The following is a 16,043-nucleotide window of genomic DNA, read 5'->3' on the forward strand; positions in this document are numbered from 1 at the left end:
GATCAACTCTTTCGTATTTTTTCACTACCTTAGGTTGGATTAAACGATGTGCTCATCCTTAAAAGTCATGACACGTGCCATCAATTTGTTTGATTGATACGCCTGTTCATCTGGACATTGTATCTTTGAACCTCCCTTTATCTCTAGATCATGAAGATCTCTCCTGACCTGCCTTGTTGAGGGAAGCCTTTCCATATTAGTCTGATGACTTCAAGAGTACGTTCCCTCACCCTTGGATCTTTATGGGTCGTACGACGAAGCTCATCACGTTTGACGAGTACGATGATAGGAAGGTGGTCGGAGGCGAGTGAAATGAAAATTTACGTCATTTATCAGACTCTGGTAATGTCTGGCGAATCTCCTATTATCCTCTTGGGGCATCTTCATTAACCGTGCAAAATGTTGAGCTATCAATTTGTTAAGCCAGTGCTAGGACAGAATGCCACAACACATGGTTGACATTGAACCCTAGTACCAGGCGGTTATTACCTCTCAAAAGCGGACTGATATTCGGTATATAAACATTTAGCATTTATACCTCGGCAATTTCACACTTGACTGCTACCCACCATATATTCAATATATGGGTCACTAGAGTCTAACTCAATCGATATGGGACTGCATTGGACAAAATGGTGTAACAACAATACAATACAAGAACGATGCATTTTCCAGGCGCGGATCAGCAATATGTGGTGTTAAGTGATGCGTGTTTTGCTGCTGAGCATGCTAGGTGTCTCGTATTCCTGAGACACCTAGCTACTGAAGCTCGGTAGTCCCTTTCGCAGTACTCTGAAGCAGGAATTCTAGGATATAATGTCCCTATCATGTCAAAAATAAAGCATAAGTATATGTATTTGTTGGTGTGGCATTCGGTACATTGAAAATCTGCCGTGGGATTTACATTCATCGACTCGATGGGAAAGTAGTCAGTACCATTATCCACTTCATACATTTTTTTTTAACTTGGGCACATACCACAGCTATTTCGGGATAATATCAGGGGCAGGAACAAGGTTCTCTAGTCGCTAGCCAGCGGGGCTTGAGGAGTTGACAAAGAAAACTTGTTAACGACATACACAGCAATAGGCCGGTCTGTGGAAAACTATGTGGCGCCAGTGTGGTCCCCTAAGGTTAGTGCAACACAATGGAAAAGTCTTCAATCCTGCCTAAGGACTACAACAGACCACTTACATGAGGAGAAGTGCGTGATCGCCCGCCTACAATACGGTGATCGCCCGCCTACGATTGCAGCAGCTACCTCGACAAACCAGAGTGGTATTGGCACAATTAAGATCTGGATGGTGTAGCGGCCTCAATTCATATTGGACACGAATAGACGGCGCTGTCAATAATATCTACCCGGCATATGGTAATGATTCACATGATACCCTACACCTTTTCAACAGCGCAGCCAAACCCACTCATCTATCCCATCTTCATTTTGAACACAACCTATACAGATCACAGCCTTCTAGAACTTGAAGTTAGAAGCAGTACCAGATTAAGCTAATACAAGAACAACAACAGGAATCTCGAATTTCCACTGCCCGAAATGGAGATTTCGTCAAGGTTTTGGGCTTTCCACTATTCAGATCCATGATTAAAAGTACGTTTAGATTTACGATCTGAAATGTGAATTCCATAACGTATAAGCCAACTGATGTATGGAAAGGATTTACATGACGTTTACGGCATGAAATTTACATTATAATTCTTCTTTCTGCTTACCTCGCACATTTTTTGTAGAAGTTTATCTTTTCATATATGTCATCAATAATAGAACCCGACCAAAGTCAATTAATAAGGTCATCCAGGAAGACCTGCTGGATATCTCTTGTTTATCAAGTTTTCTTTAAAAATCAATTATTTTGAATTAACCTTCATTATCAAAACGTATAGAAAGTCAAAATTTTTGAATTAGACTTGAAAAAAAACAGCTGACTTTCGCTTGACCTTATTAATATATCTTGGTATATGTCAAATAAAATCCACTGGATGTATAAAAAGGATTTACATGATTTATAGGTAAGACTACTTTAACTTTGTACTGATTTCGTTAACCCATTGGTTTAAATTGTCAATTCATTTAAGTATATGGAAAATAAGTCCTCATAAAGTAGGTTAACACGGTAAAAAGTTCTAATGTAAATGCCGTTATATAGAGATCCTGTATTTTATAGTCTAAATACGCATATTAAGCATTGGAAGATTTTTTTCCAATAAGAATTATATAATAAGAATTTCACACACATATATCCCCCTTTTCCGCACCGCTGACGTTTTTTAGTTCGTACGTTTAATTTGTTATTTACGAAACACATGGTGTACAGGCCACTTAACATTGTTTCTCCTCCATTTGTAGACATTTGCCCGCACTGCTGTCAGTTATTAAGAAATTTGTCACGTTGCTTGTTTGACGGAAAGTTTATTTTCAGCTCCGGCATTTCAATACAAGGTAGAATTTTTTGCAAACTAATAAAAATTTGAAATACTGAATAAAAAATAACAAAACAAACAAATATAAATAATACACAAAAATTATTTTAAAGGTAACAAACAACAAAGAGCGACATAAACAACAATGGTGGCAAATAAAAGTGCCAGTGTTTCACCTGAACGGTTGACTCGAGAAGATGTGTGTCGGGTACCAGAGACCATTTCATTTCCTGGCGAGGAGGAGAACATCCTAAATGAATGGAAGGCCAATAAGACATTTGAGAAGTGTATGCAACTGTCGAAAGGAAAACCCAAGTAAGTGGTGACGATGGTGGTGGTAATTTCAAAATATTGAAAATATTGCATCATTTACGCAGTATAGGCTGCAATGTCTTTCGATTTGAATTTTTGCACAGTGCGTATGTGTGTGCAGCCATTGTATATAGGCGTTTAGACGTGTATGTGACTCAACAAGTATGATAATGGTATTCTTGTTTTTTTCTTCCTCTTCTTTAGATATACTTTCTATGATGGCCCACCATTTGCCACGGGTCTTCCTCATTATGGTCATATTTTGGCCGGTACCATTAAAGACATTGTCACCCGCTATGCGTATCAGCAGGGTTACCACGTGGATCGCCGTTTCGGCTGGGATTGTCACGGTTTGCCGGTAGAATTTGAAATTGACAAAACCCTAAACATCAAAGGCCCTGAGGATGTAGCCAAAATGGGTATTGCCGCGTACAATGCTGAATGCCGGAAAATTGTAATGCGCTACGCCAATGAATGGGAGAGTATTGTAACACGTATGGGTCGTTGGATTGATTTTAAAAATGATTATAAGACTTTGTATCCATGGTATATGGAATCCATATGGTGGGTGTTTAAGCAACTATATGATAAGGGTTTGGTCTATCAAGGTGTTAAAGTAATGCCTTATTCAACCGCGTGTACAACTGCGCTGTCGAATTTTGAATCCGGTCAAAATTATAAAGAAGTTGTTGATCCCTGTGTTGTGGTTGCCCTGGAGGCTATTGGTAATGAAAATACCTATTTCTTGGTATGGACGACCACACCCTGGACATTGCCATCGAATTTTGCATGCTGTGTCAATCCGAATATGATTTATGTTAAGGTGAGTGGAGAGAGAGAGAATTTTTTTATTTTCAAATTTGTATTTTTTTTGTGGTGGAAAAAATAATTGAATTTAGAGGTGGGGAACCTTTGCTCGTGTTAGTTTATTTTTTATATGCAGATTTTAGAATGTTTCATCAGAATGCAAAATGCTAATTGTCTGTAATATTAGCATAAACTAACTAGGTGGTCGGTCACATGGACACATGTTTCAGAAAATTCGATTTTTTGTAGAGGAAGAGGGGAGTTTTGGAATGGAATAGCAATTCTATAATTTATTTCCCCTTTCTAAAAATAAACTATTTGTTTCCCCTTGATCGAAATATAAATGTGTAGCCCCAAAGAGAGTTTTGCTAAATGTTCCATATGTTGGGCACTGACATTTAAATTTGGAGATTAAATCTGATTCGAAACATGCCAACTTTAGGGACCGGTCCTGGGTTCATTTTAAATGTATGCCAAATATATTCCGGATTACAACGATATAATTTGTTTGCTTGCGAAAATCCATGCTACCTATGATATGAACCTCCAAAGTTCTGCTGAGACCCCTGTATATCCCAAAGATTTGCTCTATAGGTATCGGAACAAATGTTTTTTACGGATACAATAGATCCAAGGTGACACCATATTTCTCCTTATCCGAACTCAGAGTCAATTTGCGTACATTCAATTCACTGAGAATGAAATCTTGAAGGCTCTTAATGGCTTCCAAGCATTTGGGATCTTTGTGAATGACAAAGATTTCGGAAACGGGGTATTTGACGGGCTGGGTACGGATATCACGCATAACACGACCCAGTTCGATAACCGCCTTTAAGGCCAACTGATTTTTCAATGTCGGAGCGAATGAATTTGCGATTGGAGGTGGGCATCATTTGGAAATGTACTGAATCGGTGTTTTCACTGGAACCCTTGGGTTGGTACAGAACGGTTCTACTCACGGAGAACCACCAGAAAGCTGCCCCCAGAACCATAGCAGAGAATAATTTCGATAAAATTGCTCGCTATGTACCTGCTGAACGAATACCCCAATAAAACCAAACTTCTGACTGTATTGGCCAATATCAAAATTATTCGCTGCTGGCGAACTTCGCCGTACGACACATAAGGGTCCATGAATGGAGCAAGTATGCAAGCATAAATTGTAGATAACGTTTAAGTTACTATAGAGAAAGAAGGGAGACAGGACGTCTGTTACATTTAATGGCGTAACTGTCACAAACTCCAAAAAGTGGGTGTGTTATTTTATTCCGTTGTTTTATTGAACATCACGAAGGTGAGAGGACGATGATAATCGTGCAATGTCGTATAAGAGCTCTCCCTGCAGACGTGATAACTCCACAATTTATGAAAGAAGATGATTAAGACGTGATCAAGAAAGCTAAATTATCCAATTCTTTGGACCAGGGCAGAATTTCTATTGTAATGCTTAAACGTCCAATTTCGTCTGTTTATGAATTATCCCGACTATGAAACGTCCGGCGTTACTCCTTTCTAAGAGAGTTTTTTCAGAATCCCAACATGTATTTCGTTCTCTGGCGTAATTTATGTGTTAGGCCGGTTCTTAGCCCCTGAGAAAAGAAAACATAGACGTAACGTTAAAAAAATCGGATAGACCATCTATATATTTATCATGGGCAATTCGATTATTATAAAGGTCCAAAACCCATATTGAAAATTCATTCTATTTTGCTTTTTCTTTTCTTCCAGGTAACCGATGTCAAAACAGGTCGTTTCTATATCTTAGCTGAATGCCGTCTCAGTTATGTGTATAAAAACGAATCGGAATATCAAATTGTTGAAAAGTTTGCTGGTAAAACTTTGGGTGGTGCCCACTATAAACCACTGTTCCCCTATTTTGCAAAGCGTGGCGAAGAAGTTCGGGCATTCCGTGTTTTGGTTGATGATTATGTTACCGAAGATTCTGGTACTGGTATTGTACATAATGCCCCCTATTTTGGTGAAGACGATTACCGTGTTTGCTTGGCTGCCGGACTCATTACAAAGTCGAGTGCTGTCATTTGCCCACTAGATGATTCGGGACGTTTCACTGAAGAAGTTACCGATTTCAAGGGTCTCTATGTTAAGGAAGCTGATAAACAAATTATTGCATTTTTGAAAAATAGCGGCAAATTGGTATCATCAGGCCAAGTGAAACATAGTTATCCATTCTGTTGGCGTTCGGATACCCCGTTGATTTATAAGGCAGTGCCATCGTGGTTTGTGCGTGTGGAACATATGTCTAAGAATCTTTTGGCTGCCAGTTCTCAAACCTATTGGGTACCCGATTTCATTAAGGAGAAACGTTTTGGTAATTGGTTGAAGGAGGCACGTGATTGGGCCATTAGTCGTAATCGTTATTGGGGTACCCCCATACCAATTTGGAGAAATAACGAAGAAATGATCTGTGTGGGTAGCATCAAGGAATTGGAACAATTGTCGGGACAACGTATAACGGATTTACATCGTGAATCTGTCGATGCCATTGAAATACCCTCTGCCATTCCCGGCAATCCACCATTGAGACGTATCACCCCGGTATTTGATTGTTGGTTTGAATCGGGTAGTATGCCCTTCGCCCAACAGCATTTCCCCTTTGAAAATGAAAAAGATTTCATGTCGAATTTCCCGGCCGATTTCATTGCCGAGGGTATTGATCAGACGCGCGGTTGGTTCTACACTTTGTTGGTCATTTCGACGGCCTTGTTCAATAAGGCACCGTTTAAGAATTTAATTGCCAATGGTTTGGTCTTGGCTGCCGATGGTCAAAAGATGTCGAAGAGGAAGAAGAACTACCCCGATCCATTGGAGGTGGTGACCAAATATGGTGCTGATGCTTTGCGTTTGTATCTCATCAATTCACCTGTGGTGCGGGCCGAAAGTTTACGTTTCAAGGAGGAGGGTGTACGCGACATTATCAAGGATGTATTTTTGCCATGGTATAATGCCTATCGGTTCCTGTTGCAAAATATCGCCCGTTTCGAAAAAGAGGATTTGCAAAATAAGGGTCTGTACACCTATGATAAGGAACGTCATTTGAAAAATATCGACAAGGCTTCGGTTATTGATATTTGGATATTGTCGTTCAAGGAGTCGCTGTTGGAATTCTTTGCCACCGAAATGAAGGGTTATCGTTTGTATACTGTGGTGCCCAGGTTGACCAAGTTTATTGATCAATTGACTAATTGGTAAGCTACATGTTTAAAATTCGAAGAAATATGATTTCCTTATCCTCCCTTTCTTTTTCAGGTACGTTCGTTTGAATCGCCGCCGCATCAAGGGTGAAATGGGCAAAGATGAATGCATCCAATCACTGGATACTTTGTATGATGTCCTCTTCACCATGAGCAAAATGATGGCACCATTTACCCCCTACCTGGCCGAGTACATCTTCAAACGTTTAGTGCTGTTCCAACCCAAGGGTGCCAGTGAAAACATCGATTCTGTACATTTCCAAATGATGCCCACCTCTAATCGCAAATTCATTCGTTCCGACATTGAAAAATCAGTCGGCCTTATGCAGGCCGTCGTGGAGCTGGGTCGTGTTATGCGTGATCGCCGCACACTGCCCGTCAAATACCCTGTCTCCGAAATCATTGTCATTCACAAAGATCCCAAATGCTTGGAAGCCATTAAGAGCCTTCAAGATTTCATTCTTAGTGAATTGAATGTACGCAAATTGACCCTGAGTTCGGATAAGGAGAAATATGGTGTCACCTTGCGTGCCGAACCCGATCACAAGACATTGGGTCAACGTTTGAAGGGCAACTTCAAATCGGTTATGGCTGCCATCAAAGCCCTTAAGGATGAAGAAATTCAAAAATATCTTAGCCAAGGTTATTTCGAAATCGAAAATCAGCGTGTCGAATTGGATGAGGTACGTGTCATCTATTGTATCTCCGGCCAGGTGGGTGCCAATTTCGAGGCCCACAGTGATAATGAAGTATTAGTCCTGCTGGATGTTACACCCAACGAGGAGCTCTTGGAAGAAGGTCTGGCCCGTGAAGTTATCAATCGTGTACAAAAGCTCAAGAAGAAAGCCCAATTGATACCCACTGATCCCGTCTTGATTTACTACGAATTGAATGCCCCCGCTGCCAAGAAGGCGGACGCCGAACAAATCCAAAAGGTTATGAATAAATACAATGGCATGATTAAGACCACCATTAAGTCCGAATTTGTTAAATACAATGCCGATGAGGCGGGTAAAAAACGTCTCATCATTTCCGAATCTGTTGATCTCAAGGGTATTGATCTAAAACTCACCATTTGCTCAACCGAAGAGGTTCAACTACCCCAATTGAAATGGCTTAACTTAGTACTGGCCGCAGACATGCAACCACGTTTTGGCAGATCCAATAAGGCATCACTGCTACTTGAGGATTCGGTTAGCAAAAAATTCATTACCTTCGAACAGCTGAGGCAGGAAATTGATGTTCTCTTTGGCACCTACGGTATAAACTATAATATCTATTTGGTGGATAAACAAAAGGCAATTGAGGTGACAAGTGTGGACGCCTCCTTGCATGGTAAACTTTTAATAATTGCCAAGTCCGCGGAGGAGGCAGTGAAATTGCCTCAAGATGCAGCAGCCACAATGCCCTATTGTAAATTTGTAAATAAATCGGGAACCACGGTATTCACAGAAAATCCTTTGGGTTTTACATTGGCTGCCTAAGGTGAAAACCCCCCTCCCCCAGGAGAAGATGAAGAAGAAGACTAACAGTAATTGTGTTTGCCCACCCCGCCCCATATATATTTGACATATTAGTGAGAGTGGCTTGTGTTATTTATTTATCCCCCCGTCATCTAAACAACATCCTTTCCTTAAACTTCCTTACTTAATTTTGAAAAGTTACAAAAAACAAAACAAATGCCGAAAATGAATTACAAAAACAAATCTTAAAGATTTTTTCAAAAGAAAAAAGTTAATTTTTATAATAAATAAAAATTTGAAATAAAAGTTTCTCTTTAATTGGCCTTTTGTCTATAATTGGATTTTAATTGGCTTGTGGTAAATAGATACATAGATGCCTTTATAATTATACAGGAATTAATAAGGAGGGCGAATAAGAATGAGGTGTTTCTCACCCCCATCCTTTGGGCATAATTCTTTATCATTCATAGCTTATTTGGACTATATAAAGATACAAACATTTTCATTTATGTGTCTCCGATGGTTTTAATTCTAAGAAAAGTACTGAGATTTGGAATAGAGGTACATCACAGGTTTACTATATATTAATATATGATTTTGGAAAGCTGTCATAAAAAGGCTTTCCAAATTATTCTGGGAAGCTACGTTACAAAGTGTCTTGAATTGAATCTAGTTGTTTATATTTTTAATTTAATTATTATATTTTTAATGGTATAATTTATTTGGTTTATATATTAAAGTATTTACATTTTAATCTTAATTTATTATTATTTATAAAGGTGCATGGTGAAGGGTCAATTATGGTAAATGTATTTTTTAAATAATAAACATTTTGTGAATAAAAATTTTAACCCATAAACAAAGATTATTTAGATTTTTATTGACTCTTAGTGCCATACCAATGTGGGAACCTGAATCCTTCATTAGGCGTGTATTCCCGGCATCTCTTTGACTTGGGCGAGTTATAGAACGCATAAATCGAATTTTCGTGTTGAAAATTCGAAGAAAACAAAAGTCGGCTAGGGGATCGACTAAATTTGTTTTTACAAACTGTAAAAAAACTCTTTGGAAGGAGTTATGAAGGGTTAATATTAAGTTATTTTATGAAGCCATGCTACTTCTCCAGCAAATTTTACAACAACACCACATGTATATCTTTCGGTTTTCACACATCCGCCAAAATTTGCATAATTAATTGTTCCTGATATTTAAAGGAAAACTCTTTTAACTCGGGTAATATCTTTTTCGGGTGGTTTTTCTATTGGTTTTGAAAGGAATCCAATGCTCTAACCTATGTCGGGCTTGTTCCCAACATAAGGTACATAATGGTAGGAAGCATTATGTATCTTCTCAGTATGAGAATTGACAACTCTTCATATTGCCTTTCTCCGATTAAGGTTCGATGAATCAGTAAACTTAAAACTTTCCAGAATTCTTTTTGCGTATACTTCCTGACTGATTGATACTCCACTTTCACTTGCCATTATTTCCAGACCCGAATTCTCTTCTCAATTCTTTCAAAAACAATTCCAGCTCGTGGGGTCTGTAGCAGCTACACTAGACCATTATATACCACAAGAGTTGGTATTAATTTCTTCCCTTCTTTTTTCAAATGTAGATACAGGGATCGGCTTCACTTGATATAAATTCGATTTATAAGAAATATTTCCCAAAATTGAAAAACTCTCCCTGTGCCGCCATCAAAGCTATCTGGTTGCTTCATAAAGATAGTTTCTTCAATATGACCAAAAAGAAAATCACTAGATACATCAAATTGAGATGCATCTATCACTTGCAGATATACATACACCTAAGTCTGTTTTTACACGGTCTTTTTGTACACGGTTTGAAAATAGAATATTTTTCATTTTTTTAGACGATTTTATTCCATTTAGCACGATTTGAAATTTTATGTACTTAAATTTTTTGTCAAATTTAATTTTTGCGAAGTATGTCCATATCACAAAAAATGGTATGTTCCCGTACTGCAAGAATCTACTATATTCTACTATTTTCTTCGATATCATAAAAGAAAATTTGTTATCGTATTAAAAAATAGTAGATTCTTGCAGTACGGGAACAGACCAAAAGTATTTATGAAAGAAAAAAGCCTGAAACCATCGATAGTATCGATAGTTTTCGAACACTAGCTTAAAGATTTAAGTGAATTCCCCTTTAGCGCGTACAAGCAATTTTTACTGGTCAAAGCAAATGTGAATAGCACTAATTTAGGTGAATTCCGTTTCAGACTCGACGAACCGGTATTTATTGTGTATGTTTACTTCGGTATGAATGTATGTTGTAACACACAAAGTTTGAACAAATGCGGCAAGTTCGTACACGAACATGTTTTACACAATGAGTGTGTCGAATTATACAGTAGTATTCGAATTACCCGAATTAATTGACGAGATATTTTGGTTTTTACACCATCCACAAAAGTATGAAGGGTATGTTATGTTATGTTTTTTTGTAACTCATCGAAATAGTCATTTCCGCCCATATAAAGTATATATATTCTTAATAAGGACAAAATTTATGAATATCTAGTAATGTATCCACTATATAGCAGAACTTTTCTTTTTTCAATATTTAGATGTTTTTAAACGCACTTTTTTTAAATTCGTTTTAATTTGGGTTCGAATTGGATACCCCATAGTGTGGGGGATATTCAGTACTACAACTTGTCAGTTCATAACCTATAATATGTTAAGACTTCTGTTGTAATATTACTACCTTCGGGGGTGTCGAGATACAAAACTAAACCGTTACGTTCCAAAATGGCCTTTATCAGTCCACATTAAGTATATCCTCCCGAGAAGTAATCAATATTGGCCCCCTTATATATAACCAACGCAATGAACGACGATGACTGTTGTGTGTTTTTAATGTGTGTGCGAACGCTCGTTTGCATAAACCTTCTTTGCAAAGTGTTGGAAATGTTCATACTGCCAGTAACTAACAAAATATTTAAAACATTTTCGCTGGCTTAATTTGAAAAGGACACAAGTCCATTTATCTAGAAATTGAGATTTTGATACAGTTATGTATAAAAAGCCAAAATACATCGATCTAAAAAAATTAAAATATATTTATCTCTTTTGTTATTGTTGTTTTGTATTGATGAGTAAAGGCGCTAAGTCCAATTCATCACATGTCACTGACTTAACATCACGTAAAGGCTTTAAGTCCACATTTCATATTTAGGATTTTGGACATGATTTTCAGCCGAATTGTCTGTAGTTTGGTATTTTAGGTACTTATGGGTAGCACACCTTCCAACAAAAAATATCAATATTGGTCTACTTTTTAGGGTACCGCCCAATATTCGAAATTTTGGTAGGTTTGGGTACGTTTTTCAAACGACTGTAATTTTATATTTAGGACTCTAAATTATCAATATTGGTCCAAGTTTTGGAGTTCCCCCATATTACCTTACCCCATTTTTCGGTATTTTGGATACGTTTTTCAACCGAGTAGGTTCTAATTTGTTATTTTGGGTTCTCATTGTGTGTCCAATCCTTTTTTTACAAAAAATTATCGTTATCTGTCCGCGATTTGGTATAGACCCAACAAAACTGTACACTAAATTTTTGACAATTTGAGGATTTCGGTATGTACAAGGTCCTAGTCCAAATTTCCAATAGTCTCTATTTTTGATATTTCTCTTGGTAGTTATTTACCAGGGCATAAAACCCATATAAAAATACCGATCAATTTAAAAATTTGACTGTTCACCTCGCGGCGGTGAGTATAAAAAGGTCGGCCCTGTCGAACTTAAGGACGTTTTAATTATTTTTATTCATATTTTTTAATAAACAATCTCTACTCTACTTAATAATATTATCATGTAAAAAATCAACAAAAGTACAAATTTATTACAGAAATTAAGAAATGTAATGAGAGACAATTTGTAAGAAAATGACCTACGTCCACAAAAACATAAAGAACAAATGAAAAGTCTTTAAGTCCCAAAAAAGTGCATATGTATTTCCGCAAATACTTATTTGTACTCCTCATATAACTTTGTACTCTAATTTTCTGCATAGGCCTATTTTTGTATATCCCTTGAGGAAGATTCCGCCGATTTTTCTTACATCATTTAATTTAACTTTTACTTATTTTTCTGGAGTTTTTATTTACTTGTATTCAATAGAAAAAAATAAAAGACATTATTTCTCACTATTGCTCACTAATAAAGTTTTAAAGAGTGTACAAGGTAAACATTTGCATGTACCTGTACAATAAATGCCCACCATCAATGTTAAGTCGTTGAATGAATACATAGAATACAAAATACATTGCATGATGTTCACTCATTGGACTCATTGATGTTGTATAACTTGTTCTTGTAGTCCATCATACTGAATGTTGTGCTTTCAAGTTTGATCGTTTGATCGGACAAAGCACAACGAAGAACAACACAACTTCGGTGGTTGAATTCATTTGCACTCATTAAATGTTGTTGTGTACTCTGAATACGACTTAACATCCATGAATGTGGATGTGGATTCATTGTACGAGTACATTCATGCAGATGTCTATTTCAGGGCTTTCGTTGAAAAGTGGTCCAAACACAACAGTTTCCTCGGTCCTGCGAAATGTTATGTTTACATTTTCTTGCAAAACGTTACACTGTTTCAATCTAGAACCAAGTAAATCTGGCGATACAGTTTTGATTACACATTTGCGTATTTAATACATAGCCTTTTTTGAAATGATATGTACACGTTGTGTGAGCCAAGTAACTGGTTCGAGGAATGGAAATGCAGAAGAACCACATGGATATTTTTTCCAAGATCTTAGTCTGCCGTAACAGGACGAACAACAAACCTGTGGTATATACCATTAAGGAAGACTAAAATATTCTTCGTAAAGTTACATTACTCAACTTTACGAAGAATATTTTAGTTTATCTATACATTTTTAGTTATCTATACATTTTTAATAAGACTTTATATCAATTCACATATCAATTCACTGTTTGCACAAAAATCACTCCGAAGTTTATTGTTAACTTACAGAAATTATACTGTGCAAATTTCGATACCTACTGAAATTTGGGTATTGTTGCAGTCTTCAGATATTTAAACCATTAACCGTTACCTCTTAAACCCATACACAACTAAGTTCATTCAAAGTGTTGATATAAATTCTTTCATAACCAATTAAATATCCCTTGACTGCCATTGATTCCATATTTTTCCTCTTCTGAAATCAGTTAAGTCTTTCCAGTACTACAACTAGCACACCGTCGAGTCTTCCATAGGCAGTACTGCTACTAGTGTTCATACTAGCAGCAAATGTAGTTGTTCTCCAGTTCTGCTGCTAGCACTCCGGCTAGTTTTACCCCATGCAAAACTCTTACCTGTTTAAATGCTGGTAGTCCGGCTAGTTATCCTTATAGTTGCTTCAGTACTACGACTAGCATTCCGTTTATTTCTCCATCCAGTAGAATTCAAACTAGTGTTCCAACTAGCACTTCTTCTAGTTCTGCAATTCTGACATCAAATGCTCATAAAACATACTATCATGTTTTTATTTATTCTGACATTATATGCCACAAGGTAAAGGTGTATTTTCTCTTTATTGACAACAGATACCCTACCCTGTATAATTGTACGAAGGTTCCATTATTCTTCACGGAATGACTCCATTAAGGGAAAACACATATGAGGTTTCAGGACTGGCCTATTAAGTTGGCTTTGTATGAAATGTCAATTTATATAGGAATATCAGAGTCAAACTTGATGTTGGACGCCATTTTCCTTTATTCTTTTATAATAAACATAGCCAACTTACTCCTGATTCACTCCAGTTGATGAGCGAATTGCTATAATCCGTATAAAAGCGAAGTTCTTCTACTTCAGTCTTATTTGTGTCCATGCCCCGACAGAAAACAAAGATGAGCAGACCAAAGACATATTTGACGAGCGCTGTCCTGGCCATGACATTCTTCTAGGAGATTTTAGAGCAAAAAACGGAAGGGAAAATATTTTTGGTCCCACCTTCGGAAAAATTCAACCTCCATGAAGAAACATCCGACAACGGCATGAGGTTGATTGATTTCGCGGGAGCAAAAAACATGGTAGTTAGCACCAACGAGAAATCAAATTCGCACCCTTTCCTCCATTTCTCCTAAATGAACAAACACGGATTAGGCTCCATTATTCTTTAAAGAAATCCATCCTTATGTATAATGTTCTTTAAAAAATTGCTCCAGAACAAATATTATTTAAAACGGCCCAAACCTTGTCTTCACAATAATACTTAACAAATCATTCCCTGCGATATGGCAACATTTAACATCGTGTCACAATCATATGTTGTCACACATACACACACTCTCCCATATTTATTTACTTCAATTACATTTCCTGTTTCCCCACTTTATCCGCAACTGGTCAATGTTCTAAAAAGGATTTTTTGACATTTTCTGATTAATTGTTTATTTGTTTGGCAGGAGAGAGTCTAACGGTGTCGTTACATTGTTTGTTTATGTTAACACCATTGTTGTTGTTGTTTATTAAGGGTTGACAAGAAGAAGAAGAAGAAGCAGCAGCAGTAGTTGCGGCGGCACATGAGGTAGTATCAGCGAAAAAAACTTGATGAGTTTATTAAACTTTCACGGAAAACTGCCCCTCGTGGACGACAAGGCAGACAACAAAAGCCGGAGAATACGAATACCTCCTTGTTTTCCACTCAAAACAATGGAAAAGCGCATGCGAAAAACTTGATGGAGAAAATAAGGGTAAAATGAAATAAAAAGAAAAAATAACAAAAACAACAACAAGAAGAGACTAAATTAAATCTCTGTGTGTGTCTGTCAGCTTTTTTGGTTGGTTCGACGGTAACTTCGCTACGAAGTTTGATGAAAAATTTTGTTACACATCATAACGAGAAGTACGGATTAAAGAACAACACGCATTGATTTGTCGGTCGGGTCGCTGTGGCTATATAGAAGAAGAAAGATAGAAAAAATGGAAAATTTTTGAGAAAATATAATCAAGAAATAGTGAAACTAGTTTAGAGAAAATTTATTTTAGTTGTAGATAAATGGAAATATTTTTATAAAAAAATCGGTAAATGAGAGAGTTATAAAAAATTAGAATATAAAAATTTAAAAAGGGGCGAGTTAGTGTCTAGTGAAAAAATTGCCTTTCCCATAATACCCTAAAAGAAGAAGAAGAAAAAGAATCAGCATAAAGAAAAGTTTTTTCTTTTGACAAAAAAAGAAGTTTCCTAAAATTTCCAAATGTGAAAAATAGAATTTCGTTTTTCTAATCAAATTTAGTGAAAATTTCAAATCCATTCATAAAAGAAATAAAAAAGGAAACGTGAAAAAATCTATTATAAATTTTCGAGACACACACATACATAAATACTGCATATATTTCAAATGGAGGAAAATGGAAAAATGGCTGGCTGACTGGTTGGTTGACTGCGTAGTATCAAAAAAAATTATCGCAACAAAGGAAGTCTCGAAGATGCAGAGAACACTGGGAGCAGAGCAGAAAGGGCCCAACAATGCCACTTTTTAGAGCAAGAGGTTAATACAAACAAAGAAAGAAAGGAAGGAAGCAGAAGTTCGTTGCCATAATATAAGTAACGGTAAACAACAAAGTGGTAGAACCGAAACGAACCGAACAAAAAACCCAGCACAAAAAAATATTCAAAATAACCTTACACTTTAACAACAACAACGAAACAAAAAAACAACAACAAAATCTAGCAAATACACAAAGCTAACTGTCACAGGAGTGTGTTCCGAATAGAGAGAGAGAGAAAGAAAAAGAGAGAGGGAGAGAAC

General features: G+C 36.9%; 1 protein-coding gene across 1 annotated transcript; it reads left to right on the forward strand.

Annotated features, from left to right (window-relative positions):
• Positions 1-2,576: 2,576 nt before the first annotated feature.
• Positions 2,577-8,254, forward strand: LOC133322086 (isoleucine--tRNA ligase, cytoplasmic-like). Its single transcript, XM_061531153.1, has 4 exons — positions 2,577-2,754; positions 2,956-3,574; positions 5,287-6,764; positions 6,826-8,254. Exons 1-4 carry the CDS (start codon positions 2,585-2,587, stop codon positions 8,252-8,254), a joined length of 3,696 nt encoding a protein of 1,231 aa, XP_061387137.1. The 5' UTR covers positions 2,577-2,584.
• The last annotated feature ends 7,789 nt before the right edge of the window (positions 8,255-16,043 follow it).

Source organism: Musca vetustissima, unplaced genomic scaffold, assembly GCF_032173495.1.
Source record: "Musca vetustissima isolate MV318-11 ecotype Yass unplaced genomic scaffold, APGP_CSIRO_Mvet_v1 utg25376, whole genome shotgun sequence".
Taxonomy (NCBI): Eukaryota; Metazoa; Arthropoda; class Insecta; order Diptera; family Muscidae; genus Musca; species Musca vetustissima.

Coding starts and splice junctions, on each gene's coding strand:
- LOC133322086 (XM_061531153.1), top strand. CDS start 2,585: ATGGTGGCAAATAAAAGTGCCAGTGTTTCACCTGAACGGTTGACTCGA. Junction 2,755..2,955: donor CTGTCGAAAGGAAAACCCAA/GTAAGTGGTGAC, acceptor CCTCTTCTTTAG/ATATACTTTCTATGATGGCC. Junction 3,575..5,286: donor CGAATATGATTTATGTTAAG/GTGAGTGGAGAG, acceptor CTTTTCTTCCAG/GTAACCGATGTCAAAACAGG.